Genomic DNA, 25,195 nt, shown 5'->3' with positions numbered 1-25,195 from the left:
CTTTTATTCCTTTATTTTAAAACTAACCCATAACATATTTTATTTTATTCCTCGTGCACTATGTTGTCTTGTCGTCCGTTGTCGTGCTGTCTGCTGTCACGCACCAACCAAGTCACATTCCTTGTATGTCTGACGTATTCTGGTAATAAATGTTTCCTGATTCCTGATCCTATTTTCATTCGAATGAAAGGAATTAAATGATATTTTGTAGTAACTTCCTTAAAAAATCTAAATAACTAACAAAAATTCTACATCACTGAGCATATACATCTATACGTTTGATTATAATCAGTGAGTTGATCCAGTTCATTATTTAAAGGTCATAAAGTTTATAGAGTCCGATCTGATCGACCAATCAGAATGGATGATTTAGATTTGAGTTTAATGCATCTTATATTATTCAAAATAAAACCTCTGTGTACAGAACAGGACATAAATACACGCGTACTCAGCAGCACTACACTGTGTACACCTGTTCAGCTACTTGTTCACACTAATTGCTGATCAGCCAATCACACGGCAGCAACTCGCTGCCTTTGGGCCTGTAGACGTGGTGAAGACAACCTGCTGGAGGTCAGAGCGAGCATCAGAGCGCGGAGGAGGGGGTTAAGTGGCTTTAACCTGGATGGTTGTTGGTGCAGACGGGCTGGTCACCAACTGCTGATCTGCTGGGATCTAAACACACAACCATCTGCAGGGTTCAGAGGATGGTCCCAAAAACAGAAGGTATCCAGTGAGCAGCAGCTTTGTGGACGAAAAAGCCTCGTTGATGTGAGCGGTCAGAGGAGAGCGGACAGACTGGTTCCACATGACAGAAAGGAAACAGGAACACGAATAACCACCAAGGAACACGTGGAACACTGAAGAAGATGAGCTACAGCAGAAGACCACAGCGGGTCCCCGCTCAGCTGACCACAGTCTCACCACAAGGGGACAATAGAAGGACCAACGTCGCCTGGTCTCATGTGTCTGCAGCTGAACATTCAGATGGTCGGTCAGAATGTGGAGGAAGACACATGAAATATCTATATCTATATATATCTATATAGATATAGATATATATAGATAGTAGAGGCCCTGACACATCTCCTCTGTATGTGTTAAGCCACTATGGGGCCAACGGGGGGAACATGTTCGGACGCGCGTTCTGCCATAAATAAGATTCACTGAGTGTCTTTAAGGCATTTCTATCCGTGCGCAGTACAATTACCTATTTCCTTGCATTACGTCACATTTGTTGGTCGGAGGCGGAGCCTCGTAGCACGACTCGCTGACTGGAACTGCGTGTTCTAATTCACCCAATTATATGTACATCATTCTTCAAAATTATGAGCAGTGATGAAATGATCAGTTGATCAAAAGAGTCATTAATGTTATTTCAATATTAACGAGGACTTTTTTAATCACATTCCGTTTTTACTTATTTAAGTTTTTAACTTTACTCCCTCGCCTATTTTTTAATTTGCATAAATAGCTCATTTCAGCCGGAGGACAAAGGATGAGGTCGACGTGTGCGTCTGTGTGTGTGTGTGCGTCTGTGTGTGTGTATTTTTGTGTGTGTGTGCGTTTGTGTGTGTGTATTTTTGTGTGTGTGTGCGTTTGTGTGTGTGTGCATTGCGTGTGTGTGTGTGTGTGTGCATTGCGTGTGTGTGCTTGTGTGTGTGTGTGTGTGTGTGTGTGTGCATTGCGTGTGTGTGCGTGTGTGTGTGTCTGTGTGCATTGCGTGTGTGTGCGTGTGTGTGTGTGTGTGTGTGTGTGTGTGCGTGTGTGTGTCTGTGTGCATTGCGTGTGTGTGCGTGTGTGTGTGTGCGTGTGTGTGTGTGTGCGTGTGTGTGTGTGCGTGTGTGTGTGTGTGTGTGCGTGTGTGTGTGTGTGTGCCCTTCAGGTTGGTGATCCTGATGTGTAGTGACTTCCACATGTTGTCAATCGGCAGCGTGTCACCAAAGTTGAGCTGTAGAAGCTCTGAAACGAAGACGAGGCCGGAGGGGAAACAGGAAGTGGAGGCTGGCTGGTGACTTCCTGTTTATAATCTAAAAAACAACGTGTCACTCAGACGGATGTTAAATTCTTAAATATCTGTGTAGTTTCTTTGAGCTTGTTGTGCACAAACCAACCTGCCAACAGTTAGTAAAGCTTGTCCAGATATGTGTGTGTATATATATATATATATATATATATATATATGTGTATATATATAGTGTGTATATCGTGTATATATGAGGAAGCCTATCCAAAGAGGGAGGCAGAGTTCACATCACTGGATATGTTGAGCTTCCCGTAAAAAGGAATATTGGTGGAATATTTAATGAACCTGAACGCATCACGTAACATCTGCAGGTATCTGAGCAGATGTACTCGAGTCTTTCAACACAGCTCAGCACACACGTGCACACACGTGCACACACGTGCACACGCTCTCGTGCACGGTGCCTGGTGTTGAAAGGCTGCAGCCCTTTGTCTGTCTATTTTTACCCTGTTTGGTCCATTAAGATCCGCAGTGATGAGAGTTAATGAGTGAGGCCTCTCCACGAAGCACGCAGTAATCACGCATGTGCAGGAGAGTGGACACACGCACACACACACACACACACACACACACGCACACACACACACACACACACCATGTAACTAATCTTACTGATACTTATATTCATGCTGCTAGATGTGTTGGAAGAATATTTCTTATTTTTATAATTTTACGATAAAAACTTTTTTACAGACATGATAATTATGTTAATTCGGAAAAATAGTTAATATAACTGATGATAAATATACATACTAATATATACTATATATGTATATGCTGCAATTTATCTCAAAAGTATGAGTGAAAGTCTTCTAGTGAACAAAACGTAGCCATAGCTGGACTGAGGACGTAGAGACACCATATACATGGCTATTAGAGACCTGTCAATCAGTGTGTAGCCCCGCCCTAAAGCATCCCCTGCTTTATATATCGGTTTGACTCTAAATGGTCCTTAAGTTACTAAATAAACATCATGTTGTATTGAAGAAGGCTTGAAACTAGAGACTGAGACCATAAACTCATGTTTTCAATGTTTACTGAGGGAATAGACGTCTATGGGAGCAGAGGAGTCGCCCCCTGCTGGTCACTACAGAGAAGTAGAGTCATTTCCTCATAGACGTCTATGGGAGCAGAGGAGTCGCCCCCTGCTGGTCACTACAGAGAAGTAGAGTCATTTCCTCATAGACGTCTATGGGAGCAGAGGAGTCGCCCCCTGCTGGTCACTACAGAGAAGTAGAGTCATTTCCTCATAGACGTCTATGGGAGCAGAGGAGTCGCCCCCTGCTGGTCACTACAGAGAAGTAGAGTCATTTCCTCATAGACGTCTATGGGAGCAGAGGAGTCGCCCCCTGCTGGTCACTACAGAGAAGTAGAGTCATTTCCTCATAGACGTCTATGGGAGCAGAGGAGTCGCCCCCTGCTGGTCACTACAGAGAAGTAGAGTCATTTCCTCATAGACGTCTATGGGAGCAGAGGAGTCGCCCCCTGCTGGTCACTACAGAGAAGTAGAGTCATTTCCTCATAGACGTCTATGGGAGCAGAGGAGTACTGCCTCCAAATTACCTGAAAAAAGAATCACCCTCCCTCCCACTCTCAGCTTTGAGCAAACTAGCATATGCTAGCATGCTAAGATGCTACACTTTGCACCGTGCTAGCAGGCTCTTACTTCTGTGAGCTAACGCTAAGTCTGTCGTCCAGTCAGAGAGAGACTCCTGGGATTCTAATTATACGACCGTCTGATGGAGCCCTGCAGAACATTGCTTATGACATTTATGAGTCAAATATCCGCTGCCATTCTGACACTCGTAAACAAAGTGAGTCACAGGGAGGCAACGAGAAATCAGGTTTTAACTTCAGTCATGTGGGGAGGGACCCCCGGTCACCAAACACAGCTTCTCTTTCTTTGTTTACTTTGTGATTTGTGTCGGGATATTAAAGGTGAAACACATATTACATTGTTCATTCTGTCCTCATGACATCTGTCCATCAGGAGACGGATCCTCCTCCGATGTTCTCACTGAGGTTTCTTCCCTGTTTCCCTCATGGAAGGGTTTTTCATTTCTTAGGAGTTGTTCCTGTGTAGATGTGAGGGTTTCGGCACAGAGGATGTCGTATGTGTACCGACTGTAAAGACACATGAGGCTAATCTGTAATTTGCGATTTTGGGCTCTACAAAATAAAATGAATTGAATTGAATTGAAATGTCTCACTATCCTTTTCTGAATTTCTTTCTCCTTGTGTGGAGATGTCTTAAGGTCAGGTGCACACTTCATTTAAATACTGCATTAGTCACAAACAGCTGGCCATTTCCTATTTTAATAAACATAAGCACCCATTGTACCAGAAGGTCCACTCCGAAGCATCTACTGGAGGAGATATGAAGCTTTACTGGAGGAGATGTAAAGCTTCTACTGGTGGAGATATGAAGCTTCCACTGGAGGAACTTATGAAGCATACCGGAGGAGATGTGAAGCTTCTACTGGAGGAGATGAGAAGCTTTACTGGATGAGATATGAGGCATACTGGTGGAGACATGAAGCCTCTACTGGAGGAGATATGACGCTTCTACTGGAGGAGATGTGAAGCTTCTACTGGAGGAGATATGAAGCTTTACTGGAGGAGATATGAAGCTTCTACTGGAGGAGATGTGAAGCTTCTACTGGAGGAGATATGAAGCTTTACTGGAGGAGATATGAAGCTTCTACTGGAGGAGATGTGAAGCTTCTACTGGAGGAGATGTGAAGCTTCTACTGGATGAGATATGAAGCATACTGGTGGAGACATGAAGCCTCTACTGGAGGAGATATGAAGCTTCTACTGGAGGAGATGTGAAGCTTCTACTGGAGGAGATATGAAGCTTTACTGGAGGAGATATGAAGCTTTACTGGATGAGATATGAAGCATACTGGTGGAGACATGAAGCTTCTACTGGAGGAGATATGAAGCTTTACTGGAGGAGATGTGAAGCTTCTACTGGAGGAGTTATGAAGCTTCTACTGGAGGAGATGTGAAGCTTCTACTGGAGGAGATATGAAGCTTCTACTGGAGGAGATATAAAGCTTTACTGGATGAGATATGAAGCATACTGGTGGAGACATGAAGCTTCTACTGGAGGAGATATGAAGCTTTACTGGAGGAGATGTGAAGCTTCTACTGGAGGAGATATGAAGCTTCTACTGGAGGAGATATGAAGCTTCTACTGGAGGAGATGTGAAGCTTCTACTCTAGGAGATATGAAGCATACTGGTGGAGACATGAAGCTTCTACTGGAGGAGATATGAAGCTTCTACTGGAGGAGATATGAAGCTTCTACTGGATGTGAAGCTTCTACTGGAGGAGATATGAAGCTTCTACTGGAGGAGATATGAAGCTTCTACTGGATGTGAAGCTTCTACTGGAGGAGATATGATGCTTTACTGGAGGAGATGTGAAGCTTCTACTGGAGGAGATATGATGCTTTACTGGAGGAGATATGAAGCTTCTACTGGAGGAGATGTGAAGCTTCTACTGGAGGAGATATGAAGCTTCTACTGGAGGAGATATGAAGCTTCTACTGGAGGAGATATGAAGCTTTACTGGATGAGATATGAAGCATACTGGTGGAGACATGAAGCTTCTACTGGAGGAGATATGAAGCTTTACTGGAGGAGATGTCAAGCTTCTACTGGAGGAGATATGAAGCTTCTACTGGAGGAGATATGAAGCTTCTACTGGAGGAGATGTGAAGCTTCTACTGGAGGAGATATGAAGCTTCTACTGGATGTGAAGCTTCTACTGGAGGAGATATGAAGCTTCTACTGGAGGAGATATGAAGCTTCTACTGGATGTGAAGCTTCTACTGGAGGAGATGTGAAGCTTTACTGGAGGAGATGTGAAGCTTCTACTCATTCATCATGTTTTGTTTCTATCAGATGAAACTGAGAAAAGGTCCTTTCTGCGACTCTTGGTGAACATGAATGTGTGTGATGTTGAAGCGCTGGTTCCCTGAGAGGAGAAAAGAGACTCTGTGTTTTCATGTCACTGTCGCTGAACTTCACGTCGATCAGCTGACACCCATGGGGGAGAAGTGAAGGTCGCTTTGTATATGTCAACATCTCGCATCCGTCTTTATGATCACATGAATGTCTTTTTAGAATTATTGGCTGACCTCAAAAAGGAACGTTTCATTCCAAACAATACAAAAGAAGATGAATTCACCTACAGTAACTAGAATAATGCCCACTGATGTGTTCATATAATATTATTATATCATATATTATTGATTGACGTTCTCCTTCCAACATGACATTGAATGTCCCATTTTACTGCTATTCACCCCAAAAAATATACGTTTAAAGAAAAGAAACTCCACAACCGTCAAGTCCACTTGTCAAACAATCAGGCAGACAAAAGGACTCAGCTTTGAAAAATAAAACCATATCTTTTATTCGGTGAGTGGTGTATATCACTGTGGTCTATGCTCATGATGTTGTACTGTGTTGTGAGGTCTTTGCTCTACATATGGAATAGTGTAAAGTGATTAAATGCCTTTTAATGGTGAAACGACCGCGTTTGGATTCTCTGAAAACAAGTCAGCACTTCGATCCTGATTTGTGAACCTTTGGAAATAAAACCTGTTAATTCTGCACAACATGTGTTGTCTAATAGAAGAACACTTCTATGCACTGTAAGCAGTCCAATCGTCATTTACACATCGTATCTGTGAATTTGTGATTCCACGGAAAGTCAACGGTGTTAGAATTCTCTTTTGGAAGTCTATGGAACTACTGGTTAGTGAAAGCCAATCAGACTTCAGAAAGATGCTTTGAATTTAAATATAATGATCCACTGAAAGTTAGAAACGAGACTGAAAAATCTGTTTTTACTCGAGTTCAACGAGTCACATGTTCGACTGAAAGTCAATGGGATAAATTACACTTGAAATGAGTCGAACAGTTGTTACATTAACTTTCATTGGGATAAATATGCCCTTAAAAAGTTCTGTAAAGCAGCGGTTTCTCTAAAAGTTAATTGTGTTCATTTCCAATTAAAGATTCATTATTTTCTTCAAAGTCAATTCAAAGGTTAATGGAAACCTTGGTTTGTGAAAATCACACAGAGGTTCCATTCACAGATGAAATTCAATGAAAATGTTGCTCTATTGAAGCAAATGCTGTTCATTCAGGTTCAATATGTTATTTTTTTTATTATAATGTGTTGGACAAATTTCCCACCAATTTGTTGGGCAGCAGTTCTATTAAAACCTTGTTCCTCTTAAAGCTTGTTTTAGAAACAAATGTGACAAAAATGTTCGTTTCTATTTCGATCATTTTCTTACTAAAAGTAAATAGAGTCACGTTTCAAATGAGGTTAATAGAACAGTTTGACTTCCCTGTTTTGCTGAAAGTCAATGGTGCTGGCAGTCCACTGAGGATTAGCAAACGTTCCCTATTGAAAGTTAAGGTAACTGTTCTAATTGAGAATTCATTCGAACAGTTAACTGATGAAACACTGAGTCATAGTAGATCCGCTCAAAATCAACGGGAAAGGTACACTAATGAGAGTAAATGCTGTTCTATTGACATTCGGTGGGTTGACTCTTTAACTGGGAGTCAACGGGATACATTTCACCATCAAACTCAGAGCGACAGAGAGACGGCTTCAATGAAAGTCAACGGAACAACAGTGACCTGAAAGGAAAGTAAATGGTAATTTGCTTTTGCTGCGATGGAGCACGTGGTCATGCGTGTGTAGAGTCTATGCAGTGTAGCGTGTACATACATGTATTTACATAGAGTGTAAACATGTGTGGATGAATAATTACAGAACCACATGGGAGAACACATCATCATCAGCGGCTTCACTTCCCAAACGGCGTCTCGGAGTGATGCTGACGAGGCGTTTTGGAGCGGGGGGGCGGCTGGAGGTGTTTGCTGGAACAAGCCGCTCCTCAAAGTGGCTGCAGACAAGGAGGAGGGACGGTTATCGACGAAGGACCAACATCCCGTCGTTGCTTTGTGGGAGTATGATTACACTTCTCTGTATGTGAGCGTCTCTTCTCGGGGTTATTGGTCCGTGGCGGCCGTTTACATCCCATGGCGTTAAAAAGCAACGTAATCTGATTGATGAGCAATAAAAGCATCCACCTGACACATAAAAAGCATCAACAAATCTATAGAACGCGAAGGATTTGTAATCTGAACCAGGAAGGAAAACTTTATTACTCCTTTCGATTGTGACAAATGCAGTGCAGACCAGAAGCCCTTTCACAATAAAAGCCCTTTATACACTACTGTGAACTCAACAACAGAAAGCATAAAGCTACCAGCTAGCCACCTGAGAGGACACGCCCCCATTTATCCCTGACTTAAAGGCCTCAATGTGATTTCGGTGAGTTTAATTCCTCCCACCTCCTCTTCACGTCAGAAGTTATCGGGACTTGACATTTCTTTTGTTCCAGGCTTTAGACGTGTTCATTTCTGCTGTAAAGTTGGACATTTTAGCATGGAGGTCAATGGGGATTTAGTGTGTCTGTGTGTGTTCTCACCAGGTGCAGGTTGTTGAGCAGGTGATCCACGGCGATGTCATCGTAGTTCTCCTGGGGGGCGGGGCCTTCGTCTCTGGACTCCTCCAGGTCGCTGGTTCCCGGATCCTCGAGGCTGTGCACAAAGTCCACGTGAAATAGTTTTATACTCCAAAATATTCCTTCATATATAAACAGGAAATTCTACTGGACAATATGTTTCATTTTATTTCTTGACCTTTCTGTAAAAGTTCAAACTTCTCATCATTTAAAGTTTTGACTTTTGTGCGATTGGTTTTTAGATGAACTTGTGTTTCGGTCTCTGACCCGGAGATCGGAGCTGCGTTTGATGCATGAAGGATCCACGTTAGCTGTTCTGTGATGGAGAATCAAACACAAACGCTTCCTGAGGCCGAAGACGCAAATGAGGGAGAACCAGTAGTTATTGTTATTTTTCATCTTTAAACCAATTAATCAACTTATATCCGCTCCACTCATTGACTATCCATCAACATCGTCCTCTCAACAGATATCCATGTTTTTCTTGAAGAGGCTCATTCTGTGTTGTGAAGTCAGCATGTAGCTGCTGTACATCCTGGTTTTAAAAGAAATGATGAATAGTTTGCAATTCCATTCAAATCAATTAAGAGAAAAAGAGAAGGTGTCTTTTGTTTTACGATGTCACTCTGTATCTGATTCAGGCTGCTGTCACGTACTGTTTGCAATACTTGCCAAAGCAAAGTAATGCCCTCTAGTACAAATACAACCCACACAAAGTACAAACGAGAGAAACAGTCTGTTCAGGTGGGATGGAAACACACGATCACGTGGACTTAAGTAACACTGCTCCATGGTTACCCAAACCACCACGTCATCTTCATCAAATAAAACAGCCAACCAGAGAGCATATTATTATTATTTAAGTATAAGCATTAAAGCTGCATTCTGTGTAGTGACCAGCAGGGGGCGACTCCTCTGCTCCCATAGACGTCTATGAGGAAATGACTCTACTTCTCTGTAGTGACCAGCAGGGGGCGACTCCTCAGCTCCCATAGACGTCTATGAGGAAATGACTCTACTTCTCTGTAGTGACCAGCAGGGGGCGACTCCTCTGCTCCCATAGACGTCTATGAGGAAATGACTCTACTTCTTTGTAGTGACCAGCAGGGGGCGACTCCTCTGCTCCCATAGACGTCTATGAGGAAATGACTCTACTTCTCTGTAGTGACCAGCAGGGGGCGACTCCTCTGCTCCCATAGACGTCTATGAGGAAATGACTCTACTTCTCTGTAGTGACCAGCAGGGGGCGACTCCTCAGCTCCCATAGATGTCTATGAGGAAATGACTCTACTTCTCTGTAGTGACCAGCAGGGGGCGACTCCTCTGCTCCCATAGACGTCTATGAGGAAATGACTCTACTTCTCTGTAGTGACCAGCAGGGGGCGACTCCTCTGCTCCCATAGACGTCTATGAGGAAATGACTCTACTTCTCTGTAGTGACCAGCAGGGGGCGACTCCTCTGCTCCCATAGACGTCTATGAGGAAATGACTCTACTTCTCTGTAGTGACCAGCAGGGGGCGACTCCTCTGCTCCCATAGACGTCTATGAGGAAATGACTCTACTTCTCTGTAGTGACCAGCAGGGGGCGACTCCTCTGCTCCCATAGACGTCTATGAGGAAATGACTCTACTTCTCTGTAGTGACCAGCAGGGGGCGACTCCTCTGCTCCCATAGACGTCTATGAGGAAATGACTCTACTTCTCTGTAGTGACCAGCAGGGGGCGACTCCTCTGCTCCCATAGACGTCTATGAGGAAATGACTCTACTTTTATTCTTGATTTATTCCCTCAGTAAACATTGTAAACATGAGTTTATGTCTCAGTCTCTAGTTTCACGTCTTCTTCAACACAACATGATGTTCATTTAGTGAATTATGGTCCTTTTAGAGTCAAACAGACCATAAAGAGGGGAACGCTTTAGGGCGGGGCTACACGCTGATTGACAGGTCTCTACCAGCTTTATACGTCCTCCAGCCTGAGATTTGAAGCGCATCTTCATGGCATTTGAACAAGAACAGAGTGAACCGATTGGGTGTGACATCAGAAGGTGCATTCAGCCCCACGGGGTCCATGAACTCCCCTCCGGTGTCTCCTCTGAGTGAGATGTTCATGCTGCAGGGAGGTCTGCTTCCTACCTCCTCTTCCCCGTCAACACCGAGTTCAGGTACTTCTTCACGGCCATCTGTTTGCGGAAGCGGCTGTAGTTGTCTGTGAAGATGGCGTCAGAGTGGCGCTTCACCGGCTCCTCCATCAACTCGTCACTGCAGAGAGAGGAGATCATGAGAGGAGGAGGGAGGACCGGGGGGGGGGGGGACAGAAGAGCACAGAGGAGGACCGAGGAGGACAGAGGACGGAGGAGGAGGACAGAGGCGGAATGGGGAGGAGGAGGACAGAGGAGGACCGAGGAGGAGGAAGGAGGAAGGACAGAAGAGCACAGAGGAGGACGAAGGAGGACCGAGGAGGAGAAATGATGACAGAGGAGGAGGGAGGGGGAAGGACAGAAGAGCACAGAGGAGGACCGAGGAGGACAGAAGAGGAATGGGGAGGAGGAGGAGGAGGAGGGAGGAGGAGGAGGAGGAGGAGGAGGGAGCTGCCGCTCCTCTCTTGTGTAACAAACATTTGACGGAAGGCATAAATTAACCTTTGAGTTGTTTGCTTGATTACAAAAGTCTTTTTTTAGTGAAATGTCACAAAGTCATCTGGAGTCAAACGTTTCATGGTGTTATTTTCTTGTGACGTACGTAGACGTTACAAAGGATTATCATAAACAAGTGAACGGATGTTGGCATTTTAGCTCATTCAAAGGTAAACTCCTGATTATTTCATCACATATCAGAAATAGACTACAAATGAATATCGTGTGAGTTTATTTTTGTAAGAAGAACCGTTTTCCCTTTAAAGCGCATGTTAAGACCTCAGACTTCATTGGCTGATTTCCGAGCGGTTTGTGAGACGCGTCCTTTGGCTTTTTGCATTTGCTTGTTTCTTTTTACCACTTTTAAATGATCAATGTTTCGTAAATCTGGACGCTGGTTTGCGTGTCACGTCCCACCGGGAGGTCACCTACCTGACCCGCTTCCCGATCAGAGACTCCAGGTACCTGCGCGCGGACAGCTGCCCGAGCAGCTTACTGTAGCCGCTGGTGAACAGCCCGTCCGCGTGCCGGGGGGGCCTGCGCCAACAAGTAAATCACCAGTGAGACAAAGAATAACCAGTAACCAGTGAGACAAAGAATAACCAGTAACCAGTGAGACAAAGAATAACCAGTAGCCACAGTAAGAAAGAGAATAGAGCCCGGGGACCGAGCCTTACCGCATGGAGGTGTAAGGCAGACTCAGAGTCCGGGAGTACAGCGCGCTGCACAGGGCGATGAGGAAGAGCAGCTGGGGGCCGGTTCGTTGTAACATGGCTTTACACCTGAGGACGGAAACGAGCAGTGAGGACGGAAGTCACGGACAGGAGCCGCTGGGACCACTGATCTGTCTGAGGGGAGCACAAGAGATCGTGCGTAATTACGCACGGATGGCGAGGACAGAGCGCGCTCCCTCCGGAGACGAGCTAAATAGGTGTAACGTCTTCTTCCACAAGCAACTAAGTATTTCCATTTGCTCCATAAAATAATCAGAATACATGTAAATGTATAAAAATAAAACAACCTTAAACTATAAAAGATTATTGACGTGTTCCAACTGTGTTCTTAGGATACAAACTAATTTCATCCATCGCTATTAATAAAACCCCAAAAAGAATATCATAAATCCCAAATAGCAGAAATCCCAGTTGGAAATATCTTATTTTCTTTTTCGGTTTTGCAGAGGAAAGAAAATGAACTTTAATGCGTAAATGCGCACAAACACAAAATAAACGTAACGGGTTTAAAAAGCTTCACCCGTCGGAGGGAAACAGAACCTTACATGAGGTCTGGAGAAGGCGCTCTGCTCGCTGTCCGAAGTCCTGGTCTCTGGTGGTCTTTATCTCCACTGGCTTCGTGTCCTCCTCTGTTCGCTGTGCGCGCGGCTCCCGTTTTATACACCTGGACGCTTCTCACGGAGCACGAGGCGGCTTCAGATTCGACCAGGGCTCGAGACGTCAGCAGGTCGCTGCCTCCGTCACTCCCGGTCGGAAACAAACTGGCCTCCGGGGAGATTATACCTCTAATGAAGACCCCAAAAAGAATTCTTCTAATGAAGATTCTCGGATCCACCCATCTGATGTTACAGGTGCAGATCATCTGTTGTGAGATTATTCAACCAGGTTCTACAATAATTCAGATACTCCTCATCACGAACACGATGCTTTCCACCTCCTCAAAGGCCAGAAGTAAAACCCGAAGACCGTTTACTTCTCTTCAGTCGGTATCAATGGTGCGAATAATTGATACATTTGCAAATATCTGTAAAATGTGAAGGAAATGTCCCAAAACTCCACCCGAGTGAGCTGTAACAAAGAAGCGACACGTGGAGGCCAGTTTACACCTGTCATCTCACAACAAAGGTCACGAGAGGTCGACCTCAGCGCCGAATTCTTCACATTGAAACACGTTACTGAAGGAGTGAGATTTGTCTCACGTAAGATTTTGAGCTCATCTTCTTATGATACAAATACTTTTAAATAGTACTGCACCTGTCGTTGTTTACATCCACCTCAGGGTGCAGAATACAAACACCAGCATGTAGTTTACTGTTACCATGGTAACAGCTCACAGGATGCAAGCAAATGGGATCTGACCTCTCCGGAGAGTCGGACTCGTCCCTCATCGGACCAGTTAAGAGTTGTCATCCATCTATCATCCATCATCTGTTATCCATCATCCATCCGCCCGTCCATTCCTCCACACTGTAAGAAAATCCTAATTTTACAAAAAATAACTCACTTTTCACAGTGGTTTTGATGTTTTACAGACATTATCTCTTAATTAACAACCCAACTGTTAATTTAAGTATTATCGTAATTTCATTTTTTCTCATTTTTACACAGAATAATTAGTGTCATTTATAGAGTATGTTTACTGCTTTCTTAAATGACAAATTGTGAAATATCAATAATTATCGGTAAAGAAATATCTAGCTCGTTATATAAAGGTTTATGGCAATATGAACATTTTCTTTGTAGTTTGAAGGCATGTCACAAACTCTGTAATTATGGATCTGAATTTATCTAACTGTCGTTATATCAATCATTCCACAGCGGGGGGCAAAGTCATTTCAGGTTTGGGTCAGATTCCCACTTCGTTCCAATGCGGCCCAGACCATTGAAATGGTCAAAATCACAGGGAGAGGCGGCGCTGACGATACGGTGCAGAACGAATCGGTATTAAAAAAAGACGTGTCCAGCCTCTCGTCCCTCATCCCTCGCCATGGAAAAGTCCTCCGGCGTCCGCGAGTTTGACATATATGTTCTACTGAGTACAAAGCTGCACTGCTCCTGATGGTGACCCTTCCAGGCATGTTGCGCCTCTCCAGACCCAATCAGTGACGTCACGCTGAGCAAGAGCACATGACATGAATCTGACCAAAGTCAATTGAGCAAAGGCAAAGTCAGGAAAATAATGCATTGAATAGTCAAAGTTTCGTGGTCCTCAACCACCGGCACCGATACCGGTCCTTGGGCCATTTAGTACCGGGCCGCATTCATTTCATTTTTCACTTATTTTTCTCTTCTGAAAAATGTTTTATTTTGAAAAATGACCAGATTCTCTTCCAATTACATGCGATTGTCCCTCTTGACACATTTCCCAAGTGACACCCAAGGTTTTCTTTACATTCACAGGTGTCCACTTGTCCTCGCGCGGTTCTGTCCACCAGCGGACAGAGAGTTTGTGACGACACCCCCACCCTGTTGGCCGCTCCATCCGCAGCCACACCCCCCCCTCCGCCCCGTCTGCCGGTTATTTCGTCATGTTTATCCGCCGCACCTCCAAGACCGGCCCACTAGTAATCCATCATCATCCAACTACCTATCATCTGTCCACCATTCATCCATCTCTCATCATCCAACCATCCATCCACCCATCTATCATCCATCTATTAAACATCCATCATCTGTCATCAATCCATCCATCCACTCCATCTTTCATCCATCTATCATATATCTTCTGTTATCCAACCATCATCATCATCATCATCATAACCATCCACCCTTGTATGGCCTCAACCCACAATTCATCAGAGCCACCCGATGGAGATGCACCTTCTGTCAGGGTTGGGTGGCAGAAGTAGGACCCAATCGCAGACCTCTTGTCTTGAAACTCGTAAAAACTTCATCCGAAGGGAAACAAAACAGGTTCCTTGGGAGCAACGAGCACAAGGCCGTAACCTCTGCGCCCCCCAGTGAGGGTCACGGGAAAACACAGGAGACGCCAGCTGAAAAACGGCGACGACGCAGACCAACCCACCAGGACATAAGGGACACAGAGTAAATACAAGGTGGAGGTGATAGGCTCAGGGACACAGAGGCAATCGGAGGGGGGAAACACACCAGGGCAGGAAGTGCAGTCACACGGGAGGCGGGGAGATACAAAATAAAACAGGAAGTGAACCCGCCCCGCGACTCCTCCATGTTTCATACTAGAGACTCATTACTTACGTTCATGCTGACTATGTAGGCGACGATGATCACACAACTGATTCATCATTACATCACAACCATTGCGCCTCCTCCTCCTCCTCCTCCTCCTCCTCCTCCTTATTTCCTCCCCCTCTTCTTCCTCCTCCTCTACATTCTCTTCCTCCTCGTCCTCTCCAGGCCGGCACCATCTGAACCCTTAATGCGATCAGTCCAGAGAGAAGTGGATTAGGTGGAGGTCCGGCGGGAGGAGGAGCGGCTCTAATTGACAGCAGTGATAGGACACAGGTCTCTGCAGGAGGAGGAAGCTGACGGAGGAAACATCAGCGCTATTAGGTTGATGGAATGTTTGGAGGGAGACGTTCCTGTGGACGAGGAGCAGACCCCCCCCCCCCCCCTCGGCACGCAGGACCACCCAAAGGAGGACAGTTATGAGATCATTCCTCCTCCTGCTGATGCACGTGTTCACCAGCTGCTCTGTAGCCGAGTACATTTACTCAGCTGCTGTAGTACAACGGGTACTTTACTGGAGTACTTTCTGCCGCTCCTCTGCTACATCTCTACTTTTTACTGTACTACATCTCATAGTATAGAGTATATAGTAGAGTACATATTGTGAAACTATACAGGGATGAAATAAAGGAAGCAGACTTGCTGTAGTGATTTTATTTCCTTTCTATAGTCTGTGGACGGTGGTCTCAGGTCTATGATCTTTAATCTATGGTTGGTGGTCTCTGGTGAAGGTCTCCGGTAAAGGTCTCCAGAGGAGTGAGGTCAGCAGCGTGATGAGGGGAATCTCCCTGAGTGCCCCCCCCCCCATTATCCAATTATAAGAGCCACTCTGATGACAAATGTCTGAAACACAGTTAGTTCCCTCCTCCTCCCTCTGTACGTCTCTACACGAAGTGATGGACACAGTCGATAGTACATATATTTTCAAAAGGGAGTAAACAAAGGGAACAGACTTCTATTTTATTTCCTGTGTCTGATCTCTGGTCTCTGGTCTGTGGTCTCTGGTTTATGGTATATTGTCTCTGCTGTGTGCTCTGTGGTCTCTGGTTTATGGTCTGTGGTCTCTGGTTTATGGTCTGTGGTCTGTGGTCTGTGGTCTCTGGTCACTGGTCTCTGGTCACTGGTCTATGGTCTATGGTCTGTGGTCTGTGGTCTCTGGTCTCTGGTCTCTGGTCTCTGGTCACTGGTCTCTGGTCACTGGTCTATGGTCTATGGTCTGTGGTCTGTGGTCTGTGGTCTGTGGTCTCTGGTCACTGGTCTCTGGTCACTGGTCACTGGTCACTGGTCACTGGTCACTGGTCTGTGGTCTGTGGTCTGTGGTCTGTGGTCTGTGGTCTGTGGTCTGTGGTCTGTGGTCTGTGGTCACTGGTCTATGGTCTATGGTCTGTGGTATGTCGTCTTTGCTGTGTGGTCTGAGGTCTTCATCACCGCGAAGCAGTCACAGGTGCCGGTGCTGGACCGGCCTCCCACGTGGGCCCGTGGACCAGGGGGGGTGGGGGGGGGTTCCCTGTTGATGGATGGCCTTCCACTTTTGGAGGAGATGACTCTGATGGATGAGGGCTGAACCTGGTCCACAACAGGGAGCCGCTGTAACAATGTTGGGCCCTGACCCCCCAGACCTGAAAGACCTCCTGGGTGGATCCCAAACCTGTAGAAATGAAAAATGAGTTATAGTGCATTGTTTTCTGTAGCTGTATGACAACCTTTAACTACCTCGCACACGCACACGCACACGCTCCCTGGAGGTCTCTTAATGGACGCCTTGTTGCTGGTGGGCCTCCTGTAAGGATCAATTAGTCCAGCAGAGCTCTTCATCACATCCTGAATGAACTAAATTCATAAATACGTTCGGCCTGCTTTCGGCCTCATGCCAGACATTACAGCAGGGCCATCTAGAGGCTTTAATTACCGATACACACACACACACAACGCCGTCATTAGATGTCATTAACCCTACCCACAATGCCCTCTGGCTCTCATCTATCTATCTATCTATCTATCATATATCTATCTATCTATCTATCATATATCTATCTATCTATCTATCTATCTATCATATATCTATCTATCATCTATCTATCTATCTATCTATCTATCTATCTATCTATCATATATCTATCTATCTATCTATCTATCATATATCTATCTATCTATCTATCTATCATATATCTATCTATCTATCTATCATATATCTATCTATCTATCTATCTATCTATCATCTATCTATCTATCTATCTATCTATCTATCTATCTATCTATCTATCATATATCTATCTATCTATCTATCTATCATATATCTATCTATCTATCTATCTATCTATCATCTATCTATCTATCTATCTATCTATCTATCTATCTATCTATCATCTATCATCTATCTATCTATCATCTATCTATCTATCTATCTATCTATCATATATCTATCTATCTATCTATCTATCATATATCTATCTATCTATCTATCTATCATATATCTATCTATCTATCTATCTATCATATATCTATCTATCTATCTATCTATCATATATCTATCTATCTATCTATCTATCATCTATCTATCTATCTATCTATCTATCATATATCTATCTATCTATCTATCTATCTATCATATATCTATCTATCTATCTATCTATCATATATCTATCTATCATCTATCTATCTATCTATCTATCTATCTATCATATATCTATCTATCTATCATATATCTATCTATCTATCTATCTATCTATCATATATCTATCTATCTATCTATCTATCTATCATCTATCTATCTATCTATCTATCTATCTATCTATCTATCTATCATATATCTATCTATCTATCTATCTATCATATATCTATCTATCATCTATCTATCTATCTATCTATCTATCTATCATATATCTATCTATCTATCATATATCTATCTATCTATCTATCTATCTATCTATCTATCTATCTATCTATCTATCATATATCTATCATATATCTATCATATATCTATCTATCTATCATATATCTATCTATCTATCTATCATATATCTATCTATCTATCTATCTATCTATCTATCTATCATATATCTATCTATCTATCATATATCTATCATATATCTATCTATCTATCATATATCTATCTATCTATCTATCATATATCTATCTATCTATCTATCATATATCTATCTATCTATCTATCTATCTATCTATCATATATCTATCTATCTATCATATATCTATCATATATCTATCTATCTATCTATCTATCTATCTATCTATCATATATCTATCTATCTATCATATATCTATCATATATCTATCTATCTATCATATATCTATCTATCTATCATATATCTATCATATATCTATCTATCTATCTATCATATATCTATCTATCTATCTATCCATCTATCTATCTATCATATATCTATCATATATCTATCTATCATATATATATCTATCTCTGTGATGGCGTCACACTACACACAGATCTTAACACGCTGTTTTCTCTCCTCTGCAGACATTTTAACTCGTCAGACATAATGACATGATGACATAATAGCGGCTGCATCCCTTTCGGTGGCACCTGGTGTTGTTCGTGCTCGGTCAGCAGCACACCTGCATGCGTCCTCTCTGCTGTGACATGTCACAATGTCTCTTCCCGCCGGGACCAACGCCTCACAAACTGCCGACTGACCAAAGAAATCTGTGGTCCAGTGTCTATTGACAAGGACTCATCTTGTGTGCAGAAGATTTTACTTTTAGTAACGTGATATTTTAGTCAATATTAGAAAAGAAAAACGACAGAAAAACAGAAGTAGAAACGTGGAAAGCTGTGCGTGCAGTGCTGTAGGAGTCAGTCCTCCCGTCACGTTCTCATCCACATCACAACGGATATCTTCTCCTGCGATGCAGCGTGTCTCATCCAGCCTCTGCTGTGATGTCATCACACGCTGCCAGAAGGCTCCTCTGTGTCTGCGGCTGCTGTTCGGACGCTTTGCATCTCCACGCTGAGAACGGTTCCTTCATGGGGTTCAGCAGTGGGCAGCAGAGTCCATCAGCGGCCCGTTGTGGGGCGCAAACCATCGATGATGATCCTGACCTGATGACCTGATGACGTTGGAGGCAAACTGGAGACAAGCCGCTGTGTATTGTTTGGCCCATAACGTGTGCACACATCTCCTCAGGAACACGCACACGTCCTCACACTCCTCTGCCTCTTCCTCTGCTTTGCCTCCCAACTCCTCTTCCTCGTCCTCTTCTCTCTGGCTGTTGGCTCCGTCCACTTCCTCGTCCTTCCATTGTCAGACATCGTAACATTGGCTGTTTATACACCTGCCTGATGGTTGATGAGATTCACCTCATAGAAAGTCAACTGGGACCAATTTGAAGAAATGAGAAACTGATTTTTTGGTAAGTTCTCTGGAGTCCATCTGGTCCAAAACAGATCTGCGAGATACTGAACTTTCCTCCAGCGTCTTCTTGCATAATGATCGTTTTTGTTGAATGTTCCCAGTGGGATGCTGGTTGCTCTCTGACCAGTAGCAGATGATTGGGAGTCAAAGGCTCCATGTCCCACTAGTGAGTGGTCGTCCATTAATGATACTTTCCAACAGAATCAGGTCGTATAAAGTGTGTGACATCACTGTTTTAATAAATGATGACGTAAAGAGTTTCTCCTTTTGCTAAATAGTGTGAATGAGCGTTGTTTCATACTCATGACCATGTTCTACATAACTCATGTGCATGTGAATACTTAATGTATATATCTGTATTTTTATGGTGTGACTTCAGACGGATGCTGCTAATTACTCACAACTTCCACGTATAAATATCAGAACATTTATTCCTAATTAGAGACTGTGATCCTCTCTGCCACGTCCATTAGTGTCCTCCACTTCTCCACCTCACTGCAACTCTCTTTATGATAACGAGAATCATCTATTAAATCAACCTTCATATGATGCGGTAACGTGTGATCCTCTGGGGGAACGTGGAATGACGAATATACGGCGAATCGGTTTAAGCAGCAGTCTTTATTAAACCGTCTGCACAGCACGCGTCCGCCTCCAGCTCCTTCGCCAGCCTCTCCCTCGCTGTCGCCCCATCTCTCCTACTTAAAGGCAGAACACACACACTGATTAATCCCACCGAACCACTCCCTTCTCCGTCCCAGGTCGTCCAGGTAGGCGGCAGCATATGCAGCGTGCGGACGCAGCACCCGATCCATGAGGCGCTGAAACGTGGCCGGGGCCCCAGACGACCCGAAGGGAAGTCTGGTAAGTTGGTACAAACGGGGTGGAGGATGCCGTTTTCTCCTTGGACTCCGGCGACAGAGGAATCTGCCAGTAGCCCTTAGTTAAATCCAGTGTCGTGAAGAAACGTGCAGTGCCGAGCTGGTCCAGGAGCTCGTCGACCCGGGGCATTGGGTAGGCATGGAACCGTGACACGTCATTCACCCTGCGAAAGTCCACGCAGAACCGTGCAGATCCATCCTTCTTAGCCACAAGGACGATGGGGCTGCACCAGGCACTGTTGGACTCTTCTATTACCCCCAACTCCAACATACTGGCCAATTCTTGCTACAATGTTTCAGGAGATTCAGGTGGTATATCTTATCTTATTAGTTTTGTATATGTGTTTTTGTATAAAACATGTATTACATCTAATAAATCCTCTTTAAATAAAATACTGGAAAAGCAGTAAATCTATACATTTGAGAAAGTTGCACAATGCAACAACAAAAGAGATTGACTTAAAGTTACTGGTTGATATTTTGTTTTGTTTTGTAAAATATTCACATTGTAACTGAAGAAGTGGATGAGGAGGAAGAAAAGGGGGCAGATTTACAAGTGAAACCGCCCCGAGGGAAGCCGGCCAATGAGCGCCCTCCTCTCCTCCTCCGGCCTGCTGATTGGCCGCCTCGCGCAGGAAGAGGATGTTGGGAAAGCAAAGATGTCCGCGCTCGTTTGAAAATCTGCGGTAGCCAAATCCTCAGATTGGCACATGACCCGAGTTGTTTTGTGTACATGTTGACGACCGGTGTCCCTCAAGACCCGTACTAGAGGAGAGACAGGGACTCCGCGACAAGAGACAGACTATTCCATACTATCAGGTTTGCCTCCGAAAACCCCGCAGATAGATGAAGCTAACGTCAGCTAGCGTGCTAAACGTGCAGGTGAAAGCGAACGGGAGTCGACGTGATGATGCTACAGGGTTAGCTTGTAGCTAGCGCGTCACTCTCACAACTGACTGTCAATATGCTTATTTAAACAGCTCACTGCGTCATATTACCGGATGTCTCGAGGTGACTCGATTTGGGGTAAAAAGTCCAGCTAGCATGTAGCATTAGCCTCTCTGTCAGCACCAGGAGGAACGATAATAAGAAATAGTGTTGATGTGATGGACAAGGTTCAGTTTCATCTGTTGACTAACTGATATGTAAATAAAGAAATAAACAGATCAAATCCTGTTAATCATTATAATAACCGGTCTTTGTGATGAAGGTGTTCAGTTCAGTGTTAAGTTAAATGAACATGGTTTTGTTTTTGGAGCTCTTAATGCTCTGAATCCATCATTTATTATCACAATTATGCAAAATAAATTCATTAAAGCTTCAGGTTATGTGTCCTGTAATGAAACTTCCAGTTTATCCAGACACAGTTCAACTAGAATTTTGTCCCCTTTTCAGTTCTATATTTGGCTGCTATTTTTGGAACAAATGCATTAATGGATTTGTATATTAGCACTTGGATTTCATGCATCGGCCTCCTGTTGCTCTTTATCCACCCTGCTCTCATCTTTCATTGGCACATCTGGAAGTAGTCCAGTCCTTCAACTTGAACTCGTTTGATCGGCTTCGGTTTGTGTCATTATTCAAACGCCCAGCGTGCTCTTCGTCAACGTCCCTCAACAATGATGTTTGTGTATTTTCAGCCCCCTCACATCAAGAAAAAAAAAAAAGGTTCCTCACTCTCCCGGTTCTTCCCCAGAAATAATGCTGATATCTGGAACTCATGTCGGAAGTCGTGTATGAAGAGACAGCCACGATGATCGCAGCAGGGGAATTGCAGTCGTTTGTCCCGTTCGGCCGCGAGCACTGCCGGAACCACCCCAACGCCTTCAACCTGCAGCTCAGGGAGCTCCAGCCCGCCTCCGAGCTCTGGTCCTCGGACGGCGCCGCCGGCCTGGTGGGGTCGCTGCAGGAAGTCAGTCTGCAGGAGAGGGAGAGGGTGAGCTCTGCTCCCAGGAGGCCTCCAAACACCTGCAATACAACCACACTGTGCGATGCAAACCCTCTTTAGAGGAACACGTATTCGTAATGCTGGACTGTGTTTTCCATCCGACCCCTTGTCCTCGGCAGGAGTGCTGGCAGCTGAGGAAGGGCTGCAAGGGAGTCCGCGAGGAGGAGGTGGAGTTTGAGGAGGAGCTGTACGCTGCAGGAACCGTTGTGGTCTGGAGCCAGGGCAGCCGGACCGGAGCCTCCGCCGTGTACAAGGCCTTCACCGTGGACGGGCCGGTGCAGCAGGTCGGTCCGCTGAGGTTATGGTCCCAGTCGTAACTGCTTCTGCTTTTGGTTAGTTAGTCCTGTGCTCAAATTAAAGCCTGTTAAAATTGCCGAGCGGCATGCGTAATGGAGTGGGGGGGTCCTGTCTCCTGTGTCGCTGTGTTCGTGGGCTTCCCTCGGCCCAGATGTGGACAAAGGGTCTCCTCATAACCATCCTCCGTTCTTTTGGTTGCTGGACCAAATGTTGGCTTGTCGATCAAAGCTTTTTGAGCACATTTGAAGTGGATTCACGATGTTCTGTATTCTATCCGCAGGCCTTGTGGTGTAACTTTGCTGTTCCTCACAACAAGAAAGACGGTACTGGATCGTGAAGAAATCCCTTTTATTGCTCCGGAGCCTCTTGAGGTGTCTGTGGGTGTGTGAAGCTTTCCTCTGGTGGTGTTCTTTGCAGAGGAGGAGGTGGAGCAGACGGTGTGCATCGTCCAGAGCAGCTGCATCAACGTCCACACTGTGACCGGCAAGGACTTCATCGCCCCGCTGCCCTTCCAGGTGAGAGGCGGAGATTCCTGCTTCCTGGAACGGAAGTTGAGCCTTTATTATACCGTGTCTCTGCTCACCGTCCCTCTTGTCTCCTCCAGGTCTCTAATGTCTGGGCCACAAAGTTTGGACTTTTGCTGGAACGAAAAAACACAGACGCTCAACTCGGGCCCCCCGGGTATGTATATATATATATATATATACACACACACACACACACACACACACACACCCCTCTGAGAGGTAACTGCGCTCTCTTCCTCTACAGGGAATCTCTTCCCACCGTGTTCAGCATGCTGCATCCCCTGGATGAGATTGCACCTGTTGTGTGTAAACTTGCAGGTACGACACACACACACACACACACACACACATGTCAATCAGCGTGTAGCCCCACCGGGTATATAGAATATAAATTTAATTTAAAATTAAAAGTTAAAAATAAAGCTCACTGGCGAAAAGGGATGTCAGAGTCAGTCAGTGGGGGTCCGGGGAGCCCGATTGATGTTTGTGTCTTGATGGACCTCAGCCTCCTGCCAGATGGAAGGGGCACAGACCCGGTTTTGTCCGGGGTGAGAGGGGTCGCCTACCATCTTTATAGCTTCAGGGTCCTGGAAGCGAACAAGTCCTGCAGGGACGGCAGGTTGCAGCCGATCAGCCTCTCTGCAGAGCGGAGGACATACTGCAGCCTGCCCTTGTCCTTGGCTGTGGCTGCAGCGTACCAGACGCTGATGGAGGAGCAGATGATGGACTTGATGATGGCCGTGTAGAAGTGGACCATCATCGTCTTTGGCAGGTTGAGTTTCTTCAGCTGCCTCAGGAAGAACAACCTCTGCTGAGCCTTCTTGGTGATGGAGCTGATGTTCAGCTCCCACTTGAGGTCCTGGGTGATGATGGAGCCCAGGAAACGGAAGGAATCCACAATAGTGACGGGGGAGTCACACAGGGTGATGGGGGAGGGTGGGGCTCTGTTCCGCCGGAAATCCACAACCATCTCCACTGTCTTCAGAGCGTTGAGCTCCAGGTTGTTCTGGCTGCACCACGACACCAGATGGTCAGACTCCACCTGTAGGCGGACTCGTCCCCACCAGAGATCAGTCCAATGAGGGTGGTGTCATCCGCAAACTTCAGGAGCTTGGCGGACTGATGGCTGGAGGTGCAGCTGTTGGTGTACAGGGAGAAGAGCAGAGGGGAAAGAACGCAGCCTTGGGGGGAACCGGTGCTGATGGTCCGAGAGGCTGAGACATGTTTCCCAGCTTCACGTGCTGCTTCCTGTCAGACAGGAAGTCAGTGATCCACTTGCAGGTGGAGTCGGGCACGTGCAGCTGGGAGAGTTTGTCCTGCAGCAGAGACGGGATGATGGTGTTGAAGGCAGAGCTGAAGTCCACAAACAGGATCCTGGCGTAGGTTCCTGGGGGGTCCAGATGCTGGAGGATGTAGTGGAGGGCCATGTTGACAGCTGGCAACAGACCTGTTGGCTCTGTAGGCGAACTGCAGGGGGTCCAGGAGGGGGTCGGTGAGGGTCTTTAGGTGGGTCAGGCCTTATGGTCTGTTTGACTCTAATGCCGCGTTTCCACCGAGCGGTGCGGTACGGTACGGGTCGGGTCGGTACCCTTTTATTTGTGTCTCCGCTGCCAAAAGTTGAGAATGGTACCGAAAATCCGACCCGTACCGTACCCCTTTTTGGGTATCCTTCCGTTGGGGCACCTGGCACAGTTGTTTGGTACTAAAGGGCGGAGCTAGACTCACTGCAGAGCGTTGATTGGTTGAAAGAGTTTCGTCATTTGCGCGTGCCGCAAGGGGAAAGACAACACACGTGTCCTCCATTGCGCGATCGAATGACGTCAATCTAATTTCCGTCATATACACGCCTATCAAGTGACGTTAACACTACTTTCTGGAATACACCACGCCTATCAAGTGAGGGTACTGTTGGCGGTGGAAACGCTCGCCAAATCATGGTTAACAGACCCGACCCGTACCGTACCGCTCGGTGGAAATGCGCCATAAATGG

General features: G+C 45.3%; 2 protein-coding genes across 5 annotated transcripts in view; one reads left to right on the top strand and one right to left on the bottom strand.

Moving 5' to 3' along the window:
• Positions 1-6,421: 6,421 nt before the first annotated feature.
• Positions 6,422-13,234, bottom strand: vip (vasoactive intestinal peptide). Of its 2 annotated transcripts, none has more exons than XM_040179452.2 (6): positions 12,503-13,234; positions 11,901-12,005; positions 11,656-11,760; positions 10,724-10,849; positions 8,553-8,664; positions 6,422-7,964 (listed from the first exon to the last, which is right to left on the bottom strand). In XM_040179452.2, the coding sequence occupies exons 1-6, from the start codon at positions 12,817-12,819 to the stop codon at positions 7,956-7,958; spliced, it is 774 nt and encodes a 257-aa protein (XP_040035386.2). In that variant the 5' UTR covers positions 12,820-13,234; the 3' UTR covers positions 6,422-7,955. The 2 variants fall into 2 exon arrangements, with proteins under 2 accessions (XP_040035386.2, XP_040035387.1); XM_040179453.2 differs by having other exon boundaries at positions 11,901-12,071; positions 12,503-12,593.
• A 7,777-nt stretch (positions 13,235-21,011) lies between these two features.
• Positions 21,012-25,195, top strand: part of anapc1 (anaphase promoting complex subunit 1) — a 28,367-nt gene continuing 24,183 nt past the window's right edge. For 2 of the 3 annotated variants that reach the window (XM_078104333.1, XM_078104332.1), the window contains exons 1-7: positions 21,012-21,252; positions 22,130-22,369; positions 22,501-22,665; positions 22,959-23,001; positions 23,096-23,193; positions 23,283-23,359; positions 23,450-23,523. In XM_078104333.1, coding sequence (XP_077960459.1) covers positions 22,154-22,369; positions 22,501-22,665; positions 22,959-23,001; positions 23,096-23,193; positions 23,283-23,359; positions 23,450-23,523 — 673 coding nt within the window. In that variant the 5' untranslated portion in view covers positions 21,012-21,252; positions 22,130-22,153. Of the gene's footprint in view, positions 21,253-22,129; positions 22,370-22,500; positions 22,666-22,958; positions 23,002-23,095; positions 23,194-23,282; positions 23,360-23,449; positions 23,524-24,460; positions 24,712-25,195 lie in introns of those variants that run through there. The other variant, XM_078104334.1, reaches the window with a different exon arrangement.

Source organism: Gasterosteus aculeatus, chromosome 6, assembly GCF_964276395.1.
Source record: "Gasterosteus aculeatus chromosome 6, fGasAcu3.hap1.1, whole genome shotgun sequence".
Classification (NCBI taxonomy): Eukaryota; Metazoa; Chordata; class Actinopteri; order Perciformes; family Gasterosteidae; genus Gasterosteus; species Gasterosteus aculeatus.
The sequence above is the reverse complement of the archived record's forward strand: the minus strand, read 5'-3'. Positions and strand labels throughout refer to the sequence as shown.